The following is a 21,017-nucleotide window of genomic DNA, read 5'->3' as shown; positions in this document are numbered from 1 at the left end:
AGTTCTTTTGAGTATATACCCAGAAGTGAAATTGCTGGATTATATGGCAATTCTATTTTTAATGTTTTGAGGAACTACCACAGTGTTTTCCATAGAGGCTGCGCTGTTTTGCATTTCGACCAGCAGAGTGCAACAGTCCCACTCCATTTTCCTACATCCTTGCCAACACTTCTTTCTCTCTCTTTTTTTTTTTTCATCATAGCCATTTTAATGTGCGTGAGGTGGTGTCTCGTGGTTTTGATTTTTCATTTCCCTGGTAATTGGTAATGGTGAGCATCTTTTCATGTGCTTGTTGGCCATTTGTAGATCTCCTTTGGAGAAACGTCTCTTCAAGTCCTTTGCTCATTGTTAAAAATCGTTCTGCGTGTGTGTGTGTGTGTGTGTGTGTGTCTGTGTGTGTGTGTGTGTGTGTGTGTGAGAGAGAGAGAGAGAGAGAGAGAGAGACAGAGAGAGAGAAAGAAAAAGAGAATGAGAGAGAGAGGGGGTATCTCTGTCACCCAGGCTGGAGTGCAGTGGTACAATCTTGGCTCACTGCAACCTCTGCCTCCTGGGTTCAAGCAATTCTCCTGTCTCAGCCTCCCAAGTAGCTGAGATTGCAGGTGTGAGTGACCGTGCCCGGCTAATTTTTGTATTTTTAGTAGAGATGGGGTTTCACCATGTTGTCTGGACTGTTCTCAAACTCCTGACCTCAGATGATCTGCCCACTTCAGCCTCCCAAAGTGCTGGATCATAGGCATGAGCCACCACACCTGGCCCTGGAGTTCTGCATATTAACCCCTTATCAGATATATGATTTGCAAGTATTTTCTCTCATTATGTAAGTTGCCTTTATGTTCATTCATGCCTAGAATTTTTAAATTTTGATGTAAGTAATTTATTCGTATTTTTGTTGTGTATGCTTTTGGTGCCACATCTAAGAAGGTATTGCCAAATCCAATGTGATGAAGCTTCTTCCTTATGTTTTCTAAGAGTTTTATAGTTTAGCTCTAAAGTCAGGTCTTTGATTCATTTTGACTTAACTTTTGCCATTTTCAGGTGGATTGACTGCCCTTTTCTTTTCTTCTTCTTTTTTCTGAGATGAAGTTTTGCTCTTGTTACCCAGGCTGGGGTGCAGTGGTGCAATCTTGGCTCACTGCAACCTCCTCCTTCCAGCTTCAAGGGATTCTCCTGCCTCAGCCTCCTGAGTAGCTGGGATTACAGGTGTCTGCCATGATGTCCAGCTAATTTTTTTTTTTTTTTTTTGGAGATGGAGTCTCACTCTGTTGCCCAGGCTGGAGTGCAGTGGCATGATCTTGGCTCACTGCCATCTCCACCTCCCGGGTTCAAGCAATTCTCCTGCCTCAGCCTCCCCAGTAGCTGGGACTATAGGCGCATGCCGCCACGCCCGGCTAATTTTTTGTATTTTAGTAGAGACAGAGTTTCACTGTGTTGCCCAGGCTGGTCTCGAACTCCTGTAGCTCAGGCAGTTCACCTGCCTCAACCTCCCAAAGTGCTAGGATTATAGCCATGAGCCACTGTGCCTGGCCTAATTTTGGTATTTTTAGTACAGACAGGGTTTCACTATGTTGGCCAGGCTGATCTTGATCTCCTGACCTCATGATCCGCCCACCTCAGCCTCCCAAAGTGCTGGGAATACAGGCATGAACCAGCACACCCTGCCTGACTGCCTTTTTCCTATTCTTTTTTACGAATTCTTTTTCAAATATATGTTGCAAATATCCTTTCCCAGTGTATGGTTTGTCTTTTTACTCTATTATTAGCATCTTTGTTGAACAGAAGTTTTAAATTTTAATGAAGCACCATTTCGCTTCTTTCCTTTATGATTACATGATTATGCATTTGTGAATTGTGTAAGAAATCTTTGCCTACCCCAAGTTTCATGAAGATGTTTTCTTGTTTTCTTCTACAAGCTTTATTGTTTAATCTTTTGTATTCAGGCCTGTCATTCATTTCATATTTGTTTTTTGTGTATGGTATGAGGTCAGGGGTCAAGCTTCATTTTTTTTATATGGATATCCAATTGCTTTAGCACTATTTATTGAAAAGATGATCATTTCCTCTATCAGATGCATTTTTCTTATAAATCAGGTGACTGACGCCAGGCATGGTAGCTCACACCTGTAATTCTAACACTTTGGGAGGCCGGCCAAGGTGGGGGGATCACTTGAGCCTAGGAGTTCCAGACCTGTTTGGCCAGCATGGTGAAACCCCATCTCAAAAATATATATACAAATTAGCCGGGCGTGGTGGCACCTATCTGTAGCCCTAGCTGCTTGGGAGGCTGAGGTGGGAGAATCACCTGAGCCCAGGAGGTGGAGGCTGCAGTGAGCCAAAATTGTGCCACTACACTCCAGCTTGGGCAACAGAGGGAGATCCTGTCTCTAAATAAATAAATAATAAATAAATAACATCAGGCGACTGTAGGTGTGGGAGTATGTTTCCTTACCCTGCTCTGTTTCCATGATCTTTTTGTATCTGTTTGTGTCGATACTATACTATCTTGATTACTGTAGCTTATAGTAAGGCCTACGATTTATGTCTGTTTTCACATTACTGGCCTGGCATGGAGAAGGCCCATGGAGTACTTTGCCACTGAGTGGCAAAATGAAGACATGAGTCGTAGCAGAGTGATTGTTCTAAGTGCTGTAATGTTACCGTACGGTTATATCTATCCTGCCACGCGAGCAAGAATGACAGAGACCGGGGTGGTCGCCGCATCTTCTGCTGGACTACACTGTGGGTGTCACCCAGTCTCCCTAACCGTTTTTTCCTCTGTGGTTCATCTTAGAGTGTTTGTGTGTGTATTATTGTGTGTTCTATATGTTGCCTTCCAGAGTAGACGGAAGAACCTTAACTGCCTGGGAAGCTTGTAGGTAGGTGTGCCTTTTGTGACACAGTCACTTGTATAGAAACAAAAGGCCATCAAAGGAACCACTAGAGGCCTTCAGGAAACTGACAAGAGATCAGGCCACTGCAGGAGATGTGGAATTCGGGTCTTTCTTAGGCAGCGTTGTTGAAAGACCAGCTGGACACAAATGGCCAAAAGACATGTCTGCTGGACCTGCCCAGCTCTCACTTCAGGCTTTGTTCTTCCTTACGCTTTCACCCACAAGTGCTTCCTGGACCATTTATGATAAGCAGGTCGAGTCAAGTTCATAGATGCCCACTGAGTTCTTATGGGTGTCCAGAGCCTCTTTTAATCCTTACAGGATAAAGCCGATATAAGTAAATGATGAGATAGGTAGGCAGATAGATAGCAACGTACATTACATTGGATAACTCAGTAGATGAATTAGCTACAAGCATCTGGGCCTTGTTTGTAGATGCGTGTAGGCGAGGCGAGGCTACAGCAGCTGATCTCAGTTTATTTTCGGTCTCAATGGGAGCAAGACTTAAACACTGTAGATACTGTTCCAGGTGAAAGGGGAAAAAAAAGTTAAAAAGCTTAGCCCTTATGAAGGAAAGGAAGGTCAGGACTGTGATTCAGATATGTGTCCTCTCTGCGAGACTGGTGTGGCCCGGCTGCCTTGAGGGTCGCCACTGCAGGAGTCATCGGATGGTCCAAGTTTACGTTCTGTCTCAGCTACTTAGCAGTTTTGTGATTTTTTTTTTTTGCCTCAGTTACTTCATCTGTAAAATTGGAATATCATAGTACCTGCCTGATAGGGTCATAGTGAGGAACACATGAGCAAATTTGTGTGTCATACTAAGAACATAGAGTTCGTTTGCTCGGTCTAGGCACAGGACATTAGTTTAGATGATCTTCCTCTGAATTATTATGTCCACAGATAACTGGGGGAAATCTGGGCCTCTGTGCGTCTGGCAGAGTGGAGTTTTGGCTACATCATGACTTTATCTGGACTGTGAAATGTGTTTTGTTTTCTATGGGGATGTTGCTGGAGACTTCACCGCTGCCCCTCTCCCCGCCCACCCCCGCACGCCGGTAATATCAGTTTCAACTGGATTCCTCGGCTTTCTAGCGGGAAGACAAACACCAACCAGGTCTAACTCATCTAGGATTGTCTAGGCTTCTCTTTGCTTTCAATAGAATTTGCTTTTTGACCAGTGTGCAGAAATTCCAAGCCCTGTTTAGGTCTTGGAGTTAGGCGGGGGGAAGAGAAGGAAAAGTAGGAACACAGAGACCAGACATCCAAGGAAATGATTTAAGAGCCTCCCAGACAGTGAAAAATCCACCACTCATGATTAAGGAAAAACCAGTTAACAAGAAACTCAGCCCTAACGTTACCATGGCCATGCAGAGTGACTTGCATGCAGGGAGGATTTTGATGCAAGTATATGTAGGGGCTACAGTTAACCAGGGAAGACTTCCTGGAGGGTCTGAGATACAGGGGAGGAAGGTAGAATCCACTTGGTCATTCTGATCAAGATCAAGGCCCTTGGCAGTTTCCTGAATGTTGGCTGGCACTCGGGGTTCAAATCCTGCCTTTGCCCTTTTGTGTCTGATCTGAAGCAATTAGCCTCAGCCCCGTCCCAACATCTTTAAAAAGGGGATGTGTGAGAATCAATGTGTGTGTTTCATTTGGGCATGATAGGGGCTCAGTGAAGTATTTTTAAATATTTTTAATATCTTACTGAGTGCCGAGTTCTGTATTAGGCACGGGAAATGCAAATCGGAGTGGAAGCCAGTTCCTGCCCAGGCCAGGGAGGAGGCAGGTTCACCTGGAAGAAACTGATGAACGGGTGAAGCCACAGACCTGGCTCAAGGCAGACATCCCAGGCTTCTTGGAGGAATAGCACTGTTTGATTTATCAGATAAGCAGAAAACCTCTTCCTTGCAACACAGGCTATCCATGAAACTCTAGGCTGTGCCTGTTTTCCATGAATGAATCCAGGTGAGAGGGTGTAAGGGGCTGGTCACCCTAGAAGCACAGCTCAGCCCAGCAGCAGCAGCAGCATGTCCTTGCCCACCCCATGGGGACCCCGTTGTGCCTTCCATCTGCTTTCAGAGGGCAGTCACTGACCACAGCTCTGTTAGAAGATCTGCTTGACATAACTGAGCCTTCACAGTTTGGGACTTTATCTTGTCATTCTGGGGCCTGGGGGGAACATGTGGAAACACTTCCCGATGTCCAGAAGCCATCCCAGCACAGCGTGGGACCCCTGCCTGGAGTCCCGTGGCCACGTTCCAGCCTCCTGTGCTTTGTGTGCAGTGAACCTTGTATTAGGTTGCTCTAGAGGGTTAGAACTGCTAGAATAGAGGTATATATAAAGGGGAGTTTGACTCACACGATCACAAGGTGAGGTCCCACAATAGGCCAGGCTGTCTGCAAGCTGAGGAGCAAGGAAGCCAGTCCGAGTCTCAAAACTAAAAGAACTCGGAGTCCGATGTTTGAGAGCAGGAAGCATTCGGCCCGGGAGGAAGATGTAGGCCAGAAGACTAAACCAATCTAGCCTTTCCACTTTCTTCTGCCTGCATTTATTCTGGCCATGCTGCAGCTGATCAGATGCACCGGGATTGAGGGTTCCCACCAGGATTGAGTGGGGGGTCTGCCTCTCCCAGTCCACTGACTCAAATGTTAATCTCTTTGGCAGCACTCTCTGCATCCTTCAATCCAATCAAGTTGACACTCAGTATTAACCATCACAAACCTCCCACCTAGTGTCTCTTTCTTGCAAATCTCACCATCAACATTTTTCCCATCATTCAAAACCCAGCTGAAGCAAGGGTTTCCTGACTCCTCTGTGGTATTCTTCTCCAGACTCCTTTCTTGGAGTGTTCCACCAGGAACAGCAATGTGTAAAGGCAGAGAGTTCAAAGTGTAAGAGCAGGATGGAGAGAGAGGAGGCCAGGAAGACTGGGTGGGCCCTATTTTGACAGGACTGAAACACCAATGACTGAATCTCCCTGCAATGGGGAGCTATTGAGAATTCTTGACAAGCGGAGAGGCCTAGCAAGGTTGGCAATTGAAGAGATTTCTCATTCAGCAATGAATGGTGGAGTAGGGGCGGGGGGATGGGAGAAGGTTGGAAACCTGGAAACGAGGTGATTAGGAGGCAGTCAGAGGAGTTTCATCAGCTTTCCCAAATGCTGGTAGCAAAGAAAAGTACATGCCAGATTTACAATATTCCCTGGGGAATTCTGCAAAAATATAGATTCTGGGTTCCCTTTCGCACAAATTCTGTTTCAGTGGATTTGGAATGGGGCTAGAACCTGTGCTTTCTAGCAGATACCACAGGCATTTCAGAGGTGGGGAGGTGGACTATTCAATAATGCTGTTAGGACAACCAGCGAGCTAGAGAGAAAGAAAACTTCAGCTTTTTCTTTACCTCACTCCTTACGCTCAGATAAGTGCCAGATGGTGCCAAGATGGCAATGGAAATGAAGGAAGCGAGGAGAGAAGGGAAAAAATAAATCGTAATAGAACCAGAAGAAAATCTGGGTGTCATTCTAAAAAACAACATTGGATGTGAAACCTTAAAGACAGAAAGGAAAAAATTAATTGTAATTTAACCACATAGAAACAAAAAAAAAATTCTGTACAGCTAAGTTTAAGACCAATGATAAAGAGAAAATGCCTGCAACCTGTATGTGAAGGATCGATAGCTTCAATATCAAAAGAGTTTATGTAAGCCAGAAAAATAATCTCCCGAATGAAATAACTGGTGAATAAGCTTATGCAAAAACGCTAAGCCTCTCTAGAGATCAAGAAACAGGTTTTTAAACCTGGGCAAGGTGGTTCACGCCTGTAATCCCAGCACTTTGGGAGGCAGAGGTGGGCAGATCACTTGAGGTCAGGAGTTCGAGACCAGACTGGTCAACATGGTAAAACCCCATCTCTACTAAAAATACAAAAATCATCTGGCCAAGGTGGCTCACGCCTGTAATCCCAGCTACTCAGGTGTCTGAGGCAGGAGAATTTCATGAACCCAGGAGAGGGAGGTTGCAGTGAGCTGAGATTGAGCCACTGCACTCCAGCCTGGGCAACAGAGCAAGACACCATCTCAAAAATATATATAATAATAATAACAAAAAAAATTACAACTAAAGCATAAGATATCTCTGTGGTAGGCAGAATAATGAATTCCCAAAATGTCCACATCTTTAGCCCTGGAAGATCTGAGTATGTTGCCCATCATGGCAAAAGATAATTTATAGCTGTGAGTTAATTAAGGATCTTGAGGTAGGGAGATTATCCAGGTGGACCCAATGTAATCACAAGCGTCCTTAGTGGGGAGAGAGGGAGTCAGAAGTCAGTATTAGAATGATTTGTTATAAGGAAGATGTGGCCGGCTGTTAACAGCTTTGCAGGTGGAAGGGGAGCCTCCCATGAGCCGAAGAATTCAGTCAGCCTCTACAAGTTGGGAAAGGCAAGGAAAGGGATTCTCCTGCAGAGGTCCCAGAAAGAAAAGTGGCCCTGCTGACACCTTGCTTTTAGCCCAGCGAGACTTTTCAGACCTCTGACCACTAGAACTGTAAGATCATAAATTTTGCATTAAGCTGCTAAATTTGTGGTAATTTGTTACAGCAGCAATGGGAACCAAATACAACCATTTTGCCTTTCTTATTAGTGAACGTTAAAGAGACAATTTATATTCCAGGTAGGCGGGAGGTTAGGGAAATAGCGCTCACCCACCATTGGTGGGAGTGTGAATTTCTGCTTTTTGAGGAGCTATTTGCCAGTCCTCATGAAAAGCTTCAAGGTATATTCCATTGGATCAAGTATTCTCCCTTCTAGAAGGTTAGCCTGTGATATACAAGTATGCAGAAGATGGTCTATGTATGTAGCATCTCTTGGAATAGAAAGAGCTGGAAATAACCTTCATATCTATCAGTAAGGGACTGGCTGAATTTGAGTACAGCCGAAAATGGAATACAGTGCTGCTGCCCCCATAAAGAAAGAGGTGAACCTAGATATCCATACACAGATTTATTTAAAAAAAAAAAGTCACAGATCAGTATAAATACATTAAGATGTCAGGAAGAACATATTAAATTAATTAACTAGCTTATCTGGGGAGGGGTATGCAGGGACAGGGAGATTCAGGGGAAAGCGCCAAGAACAGTACAATTCTGCAGTGGTTTAAAATTTTTCAATAACTTTTCATTTACAATTTTTTTTTTTTGTAAAGAAGGAGAAAGCTCTCAGCATTTCTGTTCTCTCTTTGGCCTTTGGAACTTCTGGTCTTGACAAAACTAGGGGTATGAACCCAAGCCCCTGCAGAGGAGAACAGAAGAGATGCGGGGAACAGAAACAGTCAGATTTGGGGATTGGTGACATGGCTGGGGACAGGGGCAGGGGTGGTGACAGCCCAGAAGAGGGTCAGCAGGTCAGGACCTAGCCAGGGTCTACACTGGCAAAGACTGGTGTCTGGGAGACTGGGCTGCTTGCCAGGATACACGAGGATCCTCACACACGGGGAATTTTCTCTGCACAGAGACCCCAATTGCTGGTAGTTCAGTGCTGTGGGAGACCCTGACTTAAGTGAGGTTAGAGTTTTATAGGTGAGCCAAGTTTCTAGCTGTCCCAATATCCAGGTGGGTCAGTGTGATACTGGCTTCTTTGGGGACACTGCTTTAACCTCTGAATTCAACCTCGGCTCTCTTTTCTTGAGCACCAGCTGTGTGCCCGGGACTTTACATACATGATAACCCCAGTCAGTCTCTTGACAGCCTATCAGCCCAAAAGCAGCAGAGCCAGGGTTGGAATCTAGGCTAGAGATCTTTCCACATGGCTGTGACAACCCCTCAACAGAAATGATTTCTCCAATAGCAATGATGGCTATAATTTATTGAATGCTTACTATATGTCAGGTGCCATGCTAAGCGATTTATGTGAATTAACTCAATTTAAAACGCACATGACACTTTTACTGTCCCCATTTCACAGATGGGGAGACTGAGGCTTAGAGGGGTCCCCAGATTTTCCAGTTAGGAGATGGAGGAGCCAGGGTTCAGCCGCAGGCTGCCTGAGTCTCAAAGCCGTGTTCAGAGTCACTGTGCTGGGCTGCTGTCTGCATGGGTTTAGTGGCTGGATGCTTACTGCGCTGCGGGTGCCTGTCTTGTACTTTAGAACTAAGCCCTGATCTCTGTTGCTACCTCTCCCTGTGCCCCCACTTACTTAGACCTGGGTTCTGCCAAGCCCTTTTCAGCCTCCCAGATGCCAGAATCACACTGCAATCCCCTGGATGAGTTTGTGTATCTGTTCAACTGCTCCAAAAGGGACCAAGTAACAAGCTCAAAGATGTATATCTCCCTCAGGGGCAGGTGCCTTTGCTTCACATTGTCATCCTGTCTTCTTGTCCCACTTTTCCTTAGGGTGATGTTCTTGTCCCTGTGGTCACAGCTGGCTCACCCCCACCATATCCATGTTCCTTCCTGAGAAAATGTGGGGGTAGGGATGGAAGGCAAGCACTTTTCTGTCTGGCTGTGGCCTGTAAGGTGCGTACATCATGGGCCAGAACTAGCTGCAAGGGAGGCTGGGAAAGGCAGCCTCTAGCTGTGTGGCCACAGACCCAGCTAAGGCGTGGAGGCCTGTGATTGCTACAAGAAAGAGAACTGGCTAATGGAAGAAATCTTCAGTTTCTGCCACAATCCCTGCTTCCAGCCAGAGCCCCTCCTTGACCTTGGCCTCTCTCTTTGCCCAGACTTCCTTCTGAGTCTCTGACCACCTCTCCCTGTTAGCTTCCAGACCCGTGTCCTTATATCTGGCTTGTTTTTTTACCCCCACCTGAGCCCATGGCCACTTTTACTGTTTTCACAAGTGAAGAATTTTGCCCAAGCTTAAGCGCGCACACGCTCGCACACACACACACACACACACACACACACACACACAGACACACATGCATACACACAGAGTGTTGTACACAGAAATTTTTAGAAGGAGCACTGGTTTTCTTGGTAGGTCATTAAATAAGACTATTTACTGATTGCCTCCTATTCAGCCTGTGGCCTCGGGCCCTGGGTTACTAGGTATTGAAGTTAAAAGGAAGGTTTTCTTATATTTTTGACATCAGTATGTTTTATTACTGTCAGTAAAATTTTTGACCACATAGTGGCAGGTTGAGATGTGTGGGTGTGTGTGGAAGTAAATTACAAGCAAAAAGCTGTGTTAAGCTCCACCAGGCTGGGGCCAGCTTGGCCTAACAGCTCCCTGGACATCAAACCCCTGCCCCCATCTTGCCCCAGCCTTATCTGACTTTGGCTGGGGGCCCAAGCTCCTCAGTCTAGAGCCCAAGGCAGATTCAAGGACTGGTGGCATCGTCCACCTGAGAGAGCCCATCCCCCCCCACTCTCTGGAAAGGTCCTCTGGGGTGTCCACTCAGGGCTGTGGCCACGTTGTCCCGATGCCTTCCATAGAAGGCGCCTTCCAGTGTGGTTTCAGAACTTTAGGCCTCCCTGCCTCAGCCCCAGGCTCCCGCATCACTTCCCACTCCCCTGAGGCCTTTGTGGCTTCAGCCCCAGCAAGTCCTGATCTCCTTCCTGTTGGGCTGTTCCGGCAGCTAGACCTAAGGAAGCTGCTTGAAGCGGGAGCTGAATTGTCAGGTGCGCTAGCTGCTGAAGCTCAGGTGCCCCTCAGGGTTATAAGCTGGTCTCTGTTGGGGGCTGTGGCCTCGGTGACCTCATGGCCATTCTGTGACCATCAGTAGAGGCTGTTCATCCTCTTCTGGTCTGAGGTTCAGGCCCCTGTTGGCTCAGCTCCTGTGCCCATTTGTCTGGTATCTTTTACAGGTGCCATCACCAATTCCCTGAAGAAGTGGCTTTTTTCTTTATCACTTCAAGTTTATATTAACATTTCACACATACCCCAGAACCACAGAAGGTAGAAGAGAGCCATTTTCTTAGTGTCTGTGGGTCACAGTCATTAGAACAGTCCTTCGGTTTATGCCACACCACAGTTGGAATCCATTCCAAGGCAGAAGTCTCCTCAGGCCCTGCGGGTTCCCCATGTCTGCACCTGTGGTCCTGCCTGCCCTTCTCCCCCGGCCCCTCCTGTGAAGCACCTCAGACCTGTCGTGATGTGGTGAAGCAGGCTGGCAGAGAGCACTAGCCCAGGAGGCCAAGCCCCAGTGTGGCTTGAGGTGGCCACTCTGCACCCTGGCGGCCATCGGTGCTCCTGTGGCCTTTTGCTGCCCACTCAGGAGTGTGGATAGACGGCCTCTCGTTGGAGGAACATGATGTCCAGCCCACAGGTGCAGGCTGGACACTGACCCTGGGCAGGCAGTGCTGGCCCTGTGGTCACCTGATGATGCCACAGTCACCTGACTGTCTCCTTCATCCACTCTGCCCCTCCCACCTGGCCTCGGAAATTGCACCAAACCCCAGCTGCTGAATGCTCCCCCACCTGCCAAGGACAGCCTTGTGGCTCAGTGAGGGGACAGCACAGGACTAAACAATGTAGGGTCCTACCTGGCCAGCTGCCCTGACTCAGAGTGATCATGTCACCACCCAGTCATGCTGCAGGGTCCCGTCCATCCATCGGAAGAAGCAAAGCTTACCACTAGTGTTTTGGGGTGCTCTCAGATCCATGCATGAAAGGGTCAATAAGATTAGTAAGTATAGCCAACCCTTGGCCTTTCCATGCTCAGTGCAACCAGGCCAAGGAGCCCCAGCCCAGCCCCAGGAGCCCCAGCCCAGCCCCAGGAGGCAGTTCTCTGTCTGTGCTGCAAACCGTGTCCACCATGTCTGATTTTTAGAAGGCTCATCACTTCTGCTCACCTTAGCTTAGGTAAGCGAGACCTGGAGTTGTGCTGCCAGGACGAGTTCCCCCACCTTAGCTGGGCTCCCCATTTCTCCTATCCAGCAGCCGCAGTGAGGCTAGGACATAGGTTGAAAGGCCAACTCTGTTGTTGAGATGCTAGACAAGTTTTTACTCCCCCTTGCCATGGATACAGTGATGTCCCCTGGGGCCATGCCTGTGCTTCCATAGGACTAGGGGCCATGGACTGCAGTGCTCATCATGCCACAGAAGCCACAGAGAACTTTCATTAATTCAGTTGGGAGACAGCCCTGGCTGGGGGGCCAAGAGGCATAGGCTGGACCAGCCCTGCCACCATTCCCTTGAGCTTTGCGGGGGAAATCATATCACCTTTCTAGCCTTCAGTCTTCCCTGTCACGTGAAAGGATTAGACTACACAGCCAGTCTCTAAGAATCTATCAGAAGTTCATGGTGTAACTTTAGTCCCCATAGAAGAGATCAAAATTTTGTAGCAGACACCCAGAGACAGTGGGCTCTTATGCCTGGTTCTGGCCATACGGCGGTGTTAATTGGAAGGGTGACCATTTGTCCTGGTGTGCCTGGGACTGCCCTTGTTTATTCCTCTTGTTCCTGCATGATTGTTAGTAGTTCCCACTTCATTCTCCAAGTGTCCGTGTTTGGATGGTGTCTTATATGGCCACCCTGTTGACTGAGATGTAATCTAGTGAAATGAGATTTCCCTGTCTTCCCCACATTCAGCCTGCTTTGGTATAAGTCACAGGAGGCCTTTGACTGCTCATAGGAGAGTCTCTGCTTGACACGTGGTCTTTTATCGACAAATATCAATCACTGTATTTGCATTGTATCCAATGACTAGAGGGATGTCATTGAATCAGTCACTGTCTTCAATGACTAGAGGGTGTCATTGAAGACATAGATGATCCCCTGCATCATTCACTGCTGCTGACTGAAGTGCCAAATGAAAACGTTTTCCAAGAAACTTGGATGTTCCTTCCTCTCTGGCTATAAGAGACTGTAATTGACCAAATCTCCCTTTTCTACTTGGTTGCCAGGAAGCTCATATATAAATATATAGCTGAATTACAGAAACACCTTAAGTCCTTATTATTGGTATAGCAGTATTCTTTTTATCCCACCAGTCCTGACTTTTTGCCTTATTTGCATTTTCTTTGTTCTGATTTTTTATTTATTTATAATTTTCTCATATATATAGTTTGTCATTCTTCTATAAACATGATTTTGTTCTAGTTACTTTGAATTCTTTGTAGCACCGAGTAGAAAAGGAACACAAAAGGAGTGAACTTAGAGGATATGCTTTTTGGCTAACAGAGCAAATCACCTCCTTCAAAGCACGTCACAGTGTCTGAGGCCTCGCCCTTTAAGAGACAATTATTTGAGTCTTAAAGACTTACTAATCTTCTGAGCACCTGGAAAAATGTAGTAAGCGGAATTTTCAAGTCTGTATCATCACACCTCTAGTGAAAAGCAGAGTGCGGGCCATGAGGGGAGCCTGAGGGCAGGATGCCGGGGGTCGGGCGTGCTCACAGGAGTATAAGCAAGCACAGAGTTGCTCATCACTCACCCAGGCCCTCGCCAGGGGATGAACACCTGGGAAGGGGCTGGGGAACAAACTGGCCATGGGAGGTCTGGGTCCAGATGGCGACACTGCCTGTTAGCAACAAGGGCCCTTCAGTGAGCCACCTTCCCGCTGAGATCCCAAGTCAGGTGATTGGGTAAGATGGGGTGACTCCAGACTTGGGATTCTGACCCAGCTTCTGGGGAGGAGGGCCCTGAGGATGCACCTGAGCCCAGGACGCTGAGCCTGCCCAGCCTGCAGCCAGCCCTGGGAGGAAGCACACACGTGGGGCTCCACAAGGACCAGCTTTGCACTTCCACTCGGGGGCAAGGATCCCCATACTTCCATGGCATCCCTGGAGCACTGACTAGACAAGGAGAGGCTGCAAAGCCAGAGGAACCTCCCAGAAGGAGCCTCCTGGCAATTACTTAGACCAAGCGAGTGGTCACCGCTGTGTCAGATTGTAAGTTCTCACAGGCTATGGCAGAAGTTTGCAGTTTGGCCTTGAAACACCGGCTGGAGCGCAGGTTAGCAAGGGGGTAAAAAGCAGTGGATGATGTCCCTCGTGGACACTTTCAGAACCCAGGCCAGACAGAAATACTAACCACAGAGTAATCCACCCCTTGGAAACTCACCCCTGAATAACCCACAGGCACTTCCCTCCTGCACCAGCCGCGGCACCGTCCAGAGCTCGCCTAGCAGCATCTGCGTCTTCTATCTCCTCGGGCCCCTCTGCAGCTCTGAGGCACAGTCAAGGCACGATTTGTTATCCATTTTATAGATTAGGCAACTGAGGCTTAGAGAGCTCAGACCCATTGGGAGTGGATCGTGGAGCAGAGATGGGAGCCCAGGCCTCCTGTCCCTAACTGCCCTGCAGTTCCCAGAACCCACTTTGCCTTTTGCTGTCAACATCCCACATGGCCACAGTTCTCAGAAACACACTGGCGTTCAGGTCACCCAACACTGATGTGACAGCGGGTGAGGAAAGAATTGCAGGCTTGGCCATGTGGAGCCCGAGCCTGTGGTTCTGGTTGAGTTTCCCTGGTTAACCTTTGAGGGGCCTCAGCCAGTTGAGGTACTGAGTCTGGGCTGCCCAGGCTGTGCATGAGCCCCAGTAACTCTCTTCTCTCTTGTGTGTGTGTGTGTGTGTGTGTGTGTGTGTGTATGTATTTCTCTGCCTGTGTACTTCCATCACACAGAAGAAGAGCGTGATTTCTCCTCCGAGGCCGTTGATCTCCAACCCAGAACTAAAGGGGAGAAGAGGCTGGAACGGAGCCACCCCCCAGCATCCAGCGTGGCATCTCTCGTGCCAGGACCAGGGATGACTGGGCCATGGACACATGTGTCTCCAACCTTCAACCATTCGCATAGCACACAGGGGACTCGTGGGGGCCACCTGCCACTGCCAGCTGAAACAATACAATGGCAATACTGACATCCTTCATGACGTTTTCCCGACAGACATTCAGGCGGAAAGTGCTGGTGTGTTTTCTGTCTGCAAAATAGAGGGCCATGCCTCACCAGTAGAATAGCTCAGGCCCTGATGACCTGCTCCGAGTCCACTCACAGCCAGTGACACTTGCAAAAAACTCCCAAAACCATCTTGGGTGTGGCTTCCACAGCTCTTGACCAATGTGGCCAAAGCTGGACACCTCCTCGGGACACTGGGATTATTCATAAATGCAGCCTGCCCTGACTCTCCCTGAATAGCATCTGAAGTCTCTGTGAAGGTCATGGATCCTGAACAAAGTGTCAAGGGCACCAAGAAGGCTGAGGGAAGTCCCCGGAAGCGGTTGACCAAGGGAGAGGCCATTCAGACCAGTGTTCCTTCCAGCATCCCATACCCAGGCAGCAGCGCAGCTGCCACCCAAGAGAGCCCCGCCCAAGAGCTCCTAGCCCCGCAGCCCTTCCCGGGCCCCTCATCGGTTCTTAGGGAAGGCTCTCAGGAGAAAACGGGCCAGCCACAGAAACCCCCCAAAAGGCCCCCCATCGAAGCATCCGTCCACATCTCACAGCTTCCGCAGCACCCTCTGACACCAGCATTCATGTCGCCCGGCAAACCTGAACACCTCCTGGAGGGGTCCACGTGGCAATTGGTCGACCCCATGAGACCTGGACCATCTGGCTCCTTTGTGGCCCCTGGGCTCCATCCTCAGAGCCAGCTCCTTCCTTCCCATGCTTCCATCATTCCTCCCGAGGACCTTCCTGGCATCTCCAAGGTCTTTGTGCCTCGTCCCTCCCAGGTCTCCTTGAAGCCCACAGAAGAGGCACACAAGAAGGAGAGGAAGCCCCAGAAGCCGGGCAAGTACATCTGCCAGTACTGCAGCCGGCCCTGTGCCAAGCCCAGCGTGCTCCAGAAGCACATTCGTTCACACACGGGGGAGAGGCCCTACCCCTGTGGCCCCTGTGGTTTCTCCTTCAAGACCAAGAGTAATCTCTACAAGCACAGGAAGTCCCATGCCCACCGCATCAAAGCAGGCCTGGCCTCAGGCATGGGCGGCGAGATGTACCCGCCAGGGCTGGAGATGGAGCGGATCCCTGGGGAAGAGTTTGAGGAGCCCACCGAGGGAGAAAGCACAGATTCCGAAGAGGAGACTAGTGCCACCTCCAGTCACCCTGCAGAGCTCTCCCCGAGACCCAAGCAGCCCCTTCTCTCCAGCGGGCTGTACAGCTCTGGGAGCCACAGTTCCAGCCACGAGCGCTGCTCCTTGTCCCAGTCCAGCACAGCCCAGTCACTCGAGGACCCCCCTCCGTTTGTGGAACCCTCATCTGAGCACCCCCTGAGCCATAAACCCGAAGACACCCACACAATTAAGCAGAAGCTGGCCCTCCGCTTAAGCGAGAGGAAGAAGGTGATCGATGAGCAGGCATTTCTGAGCCCAGGCAGCAAAGGGAGTACTGAGTCTGGGTATTTCTCCCGCTCCGAGAGTGCAGAGCAGCAGGTCAGCCCCCCAAACACCAACGCCAAGTCCTACGCGGAGATCATCTTCGGCAAGTGTGGGCGCATAGGGCAGCGGACCGCCATGCTGACAGCCACCTCCACCCAGCCCCTCCTGCCCCTGTCCACCGAAGACAAGCCCAGCCTGGTGCCTTTGTCGGTACCCCGGACGCAGGTGATCGAGCACATCACGAAGCTCATCACCATCAACGAGGCCGTGGTGGACACCAGCGAGATTGACAGCGTGAAGCCGAGGCGGAGCTCGCTGTCCAGGCGCAGCAGCATGGAGTCCCCGAAATCCAGCCTCTACCGGGAACCCCTGTCATCCCACAGCGAGAAAACCAAGCCTGAACAATCACTGCTGAGCCTCCAGCACCCGCCCAGTACCGCCCCCCCTGTGCCTCTCCTGAGAAGTCACTCAATGCCTTCTGCCGCCTGCACTATCAGCACCCCTCACCACCCCTTCCGAGGTAGCTACTCCTTCGACGACCATATCACCGACTCCGAAGCCCTGAGCCGCAGCAGTCACGTGTTTACCTCCCACCCCCGGATGCTGAAGCGCCAGCCGGCCATCGAATTACCTTTGGGAGGGGAGTACAGTTCCGAGGAGCCTGGACCAAGCAGCAAAGACACAGCCTCCAAGCCCTCGGAGGAGCTTGAACCCAAGGAAAGCGAACTGACCAAAAAGACCAAGAAGGGTTTGAAAACAAAAGGGGTGATCTATGAATGTAACATATGTGGTGCTCGGTATAAGAAAAGGGATAACTACGAAGCTCACAAAAAATACTACTGCTCAGAGCTTCAGATCGCAAAGCCCATCTCTGCAGCCACCCACATATCTCCAGAAGCTGAAAAGAGTCAGACTGAGCATGAGCCATGGTCCCAGATGATGCATTACAAACTGGGGACCACTCTGGAACTCACTCCACTGCGGAAGAGGAGGAAAGAGAAGAGCCTTGGGGATGAGGAAGAGCCACCTGCCTTCGAGTCCACAAGAAGTCAGTTTGGCAGCCCCGGGCCGTCCGATGCTACTCGGAACCTTCCCCTGGAGTCCACCAAGTCACCAGCAGAACCAAGTAAATCAGTGCCCTCCTTGGAGGGACCCATGGGCTTCCAGCCAAGGACTCCCAAGCCAGGGCCCGGTTCAGAATCAGGGAAGGAGAGGAGAACAACGTCCAAAGAAATTTCTGTCATCCAGCACACCAGCTCCTTTGAGAAATCGGACTCTCTCGAGCAGCCGAGTGGCTTGGAAGGGGAAGACAAACCTCTGGCCCAGTTCCCTTCGCCCCCGCCTGCCCCACATGGACGCTCGGCTCACTCTCTGCAGCCCAAGTTGGTCCGCCAGCCCAATATTCAGGTTCCTGAGATCCTGGTAACCGAGGAGCCCGACAGGCCGGACACAGAGCCAGAGCCACCTCCTAAGGAACCTGAGAAGACTGAGGAGTTCCAGTGGCCCCAGCGCAGCCAGACACTTGCCCAGCTCCCGGCTGAGAAGTTGCCACCCAAAAAGAAGAGGCTGCGCCTGGCTGAGATGGCCCAGTCGTCAGGGGAGTCCAGCTTTGAGTCCTCTGTGCCTCTGTCTCGCAGCCCGAGCCAGGAAAGCAGCGTCTCTCTAAGCGGGTCCAGCCGCTCAGCCTCATTTGAGAGGGATGACCATGGGAAAGCCGAGGCCCCCGGTCCCTCGTCTGACATGCGCTCCAAACCCCTGGGCACCCACATGTTGACTGTCCCCAGCCACCACCCGCATGCCCGAGAGATGCGGAGGTCAGCCTCAGAGCAGAGCCCCAATGTTTCCCATTCTGCCCACATGACCGAGACACGCAGCAAATCCTTCGACTATGGCAGCTTGTCCTTGACGGGCACTTCTGCTCCAGCCCCAGTGGCTCCACCTGCACGGGTGGCCCCGCCAGAGAGGAGAAAATGCTTCTTGGTGAGACAGGCCTCTCTGAGCAGGCCTCCAGAATCTGAGCTGGAGGCTGCTCCCAAGGGAAGACAGGAGAGTGAAGAACCACAGCCCTCATCCAGTAAACCCTCGACCAAAAGCTCCTTGTCCCAGATTTCCCCCACAGCCACCTCGCATGGTGGGCCCCCAGGAAGCAAGGGCCCAGGGCAGGACAGACCTCCACTGGGGCCCACTGTGCCCTACACAGAAGCACTGCAGGTGTTCCACCACCCGGTGGCCCAGACGCCCCTGCATGAGAAGCCGTACCTGCCGCCACCCGTCTCCCTTTTCTCCTTCCAGCACCTCTTGCAGCATGAGCCAGGACAGTCTCCAGAATTCTTCTCCACCCAGGCCATGTCCAGCCTCCTTTCCTCACCATACTCCATGCCCCCACTTCCTCCCTCCTTATTTCAAGCCCCACCGCTTCCTCTCCAGCCTACTGTTCTGCACCCAGGCCAACTCCATCTCCCCCAGCACATGCCTCACCCAGCCAACATCCCCTTCCGGCAGCCCCCTTCCTTCCTCCCCATGCCATACCCGTCCTCCTCAGCACTCTCTTCTGGGTTTTTCCTGCCTCTGCAATCCCAGTTTGCACTTCAGCTCCCCAGTGATGTGGAAAGCCATCTGCCCCAGATCAAAACCAGCCTGGCCCCACTGACTACAGGAAGTGCTGGCCTCTCCCCCAGCACAGAGTACAGCAGTGACATCCGGCTACCCCCTGTGGCTCCCTCAGCCAGCTCCTCAGCACCTACGTCAGCCCCTCCACTGGCCCTGCCTGCCTGTCCAGACACCATGGTGTCCCTTGTTGTGCCCGTCCGTGTTCAGACCAACATGCCGTCCTATGGGAGCGCGATGTACACCACCCTTTCCCAGATCTTGGTCACCCAGTCCCAAGGCAGCTCAGCAACTGTGGCACTTCCCAAGTTTGAGGAACCCCCATCCAAAGGGACAACTGTGTGTGGTGCAGATGTGCATGAGGTTGGGCCTGGACCTTCTGGACCAAGTGAAGAGCAAGGCAGAGCTTTCCTGACTCCATACCTGAGAGTGCCTGTGACATTACCTGAAAGAAAAGGCACTTCCCTGTCGTCAGAGAGTGTCTTGAGCCCAGAGGGGAGTTCATCGACAGCAGGGGGAAGCAAACGTGTCCTTTCACCAGCTGGCAGCCTTGAACTTGCCATGGAAACCCAGCAGCAAAAAAGAGTGAAGGAGGAGGAGGCTTCCAAGGCAGATGAAAAACTTGAGCTGGTAAAACCATGCAGTGTGGTGCTTACCAGCACCGAGGATGGGAAGAGACCAGAGAAATCCCACTTAGGCAACCAGGGCCAGGGCAGGAGGGAGCTAGAAATGCTGTCCAGCCTGTCCTCGGATCCATCTGACCCAAAGGAAATTCCTCCCCTCCCTCACCCTACATTGCCCCATGGGACAGCCCCAGGCTCAGAAGCTTTGAAGGAATATGCCCAGCCATCTGGCAAACCTCACCGAAGAGGGTTGCCTCCACTGAGTGTGAAGAAAGAAGATTCCAAGGAACAACCTGACCTCCCCTCCCTGGCACCTCCCAGCTCTCTGCCTCTGTCAGAAACAGCCTCCAGACCAGCCAAGTCACAAGAAGGTACGGACTCAAAGAAGGTACTGCAGTTCCCCAGCCTCCACACAACCACTAATGTCAGTTGGTGCTATTTAAACTACATTAAGCCAAATCACATCCAGCATGCAGATAGGAGGTCCTCTGTTTACGCTGGTTGGTGCATAAGTTTGTACAACCCCAACCTTCCGGGGGTTTCCACTAAGGCTGCTTTGTCCCTCCTGAGGTCTAAGCAGAAAGTGAGCAAAGAGACATACACCATGGCCACAGCTCCGCATCCTGAGGCAGGAAGGCTTGTGCCATCCAGCTCCCACAAGCCCCGCATGACAGAGGTAAGTTCAGCATTGTTTTTCTTCTCATCGCTGATTTGTAAAAGCCCTTGCTGAGCTTTTACAGCCACAGTGTCCTCAGGTTCCATTTGCAGAACTGGAGCCAGATGAGTAGTCAGATTTCCCCCCTGGAAGCTGAGACCGGTCACCTTACAAGAAAACCTGTTTATTGAGTTTCTTGGTCAGGGTGTCCCTTGTATCATTGGAATAGATACATTTCAGTAAAGTTAGCTATAAAATGATCCTGCTTTCCCATGAACTTCTGTTGTAAAATCAAAGATACAGTCTCAGTAAGAAAAAAAGAAATTTTCCAGAAGACTGAGTTGGAAAACTTGGCTGGCAAGAATGCCTGTAGCAATTCCTTCATTATATGGATCTCCTTTGTCTTGTTAGCCTTTTCCTGCTTTTCTTAATTCCTGCATCTTCTGTTTCCATTCTCTAGTACCACTTGAAATCTTCCCATTTCCAATATTCTAGAATTTGGCACAAACAACTCCTGAAATATTCCTTTCTCCTTTCCTGGGATTAAGGCAGCAAATGGAGCTGAGCTGCAGTATACCTCCTTACCAGTGGATGGCAATATCACTCACAGTTTGACCTATGTGTTCTATGTGGTACCACCAGACCCTCAAGAAAGGCTCACGTTTACTCCTTCATCGCCTTTGACCTGAGGCTACATCAGGAGCGATAAAATGAACTGGTCCCCTGCAAGCTCAGCAAGTTGGAAATTCAGTCATTTCAAACCTTCAGACAAAAGCCACGACCATACCCTGACAAGGCCAGCCTAGGGTTTTGGGTTATGCTGACCTGGCATTTGTGGAATAATAGCTGTTCTTGTTTATTGAGCAGCCTCACGGTGCCAGGCACTGTGCTGAGCCCTTGAATCTAGTCACTGCTCACCTCTACCTCTAAAGTAACATAACCATCTCCCTTCTAAAGCTTAGGGAACTGAGGGTCAGAGGCTGAGAA

General features: G+C 50.2%; 1 protein-coding gene across 6 annotated transcripts in view; it reads left to right on the top strand.

Annotated features, from left to right (window-relative positions):
* Positions 1–21,017, top strand: part of HIVEP3 (HIVEP zinc finger 3) — a 518,797-nt gene that overhangs the window by 432,810 nt on the left and 64,970 nt on the right. For all 6 annotated transcript variants that reach the window (XM_074380630.1, XM_074380632.1, XM_074380631.1 and 3 more), the window contains one exon: positions 14,457–20,051. In XM_074380630.1, coding sequence (XP_074236731.1) covers positions 14,991–20,051 — 5,061 coding nt within the window. In that variant the 5' untranslated portion in view covers positions 14,457–14,990. The remainder of the gene's footprint in view (positions 1–14,456; positions 20,052–21,017) is intronic.

This window comes from Saimiri boliviensis, chromosome 11 (genome assembly GCF_048565385.1).
Source record: "Saimiri boliviensis isolate mSaiBol1 chromosome 11, mSaiBol1.pri, whole genome shotgun sequence".
Classification (NCBI taxonomy): Eukaryota; Metazoa; Chordata; class Mammalia; order Primates; family Cebidae; genus Saimiri; species Saimiri boliviensis.
The sequence above is the reverse complement of the archived record's forward strand: the minus strand, read 5'-3'. Positions and strand labels throughout refer to the sequence as shown.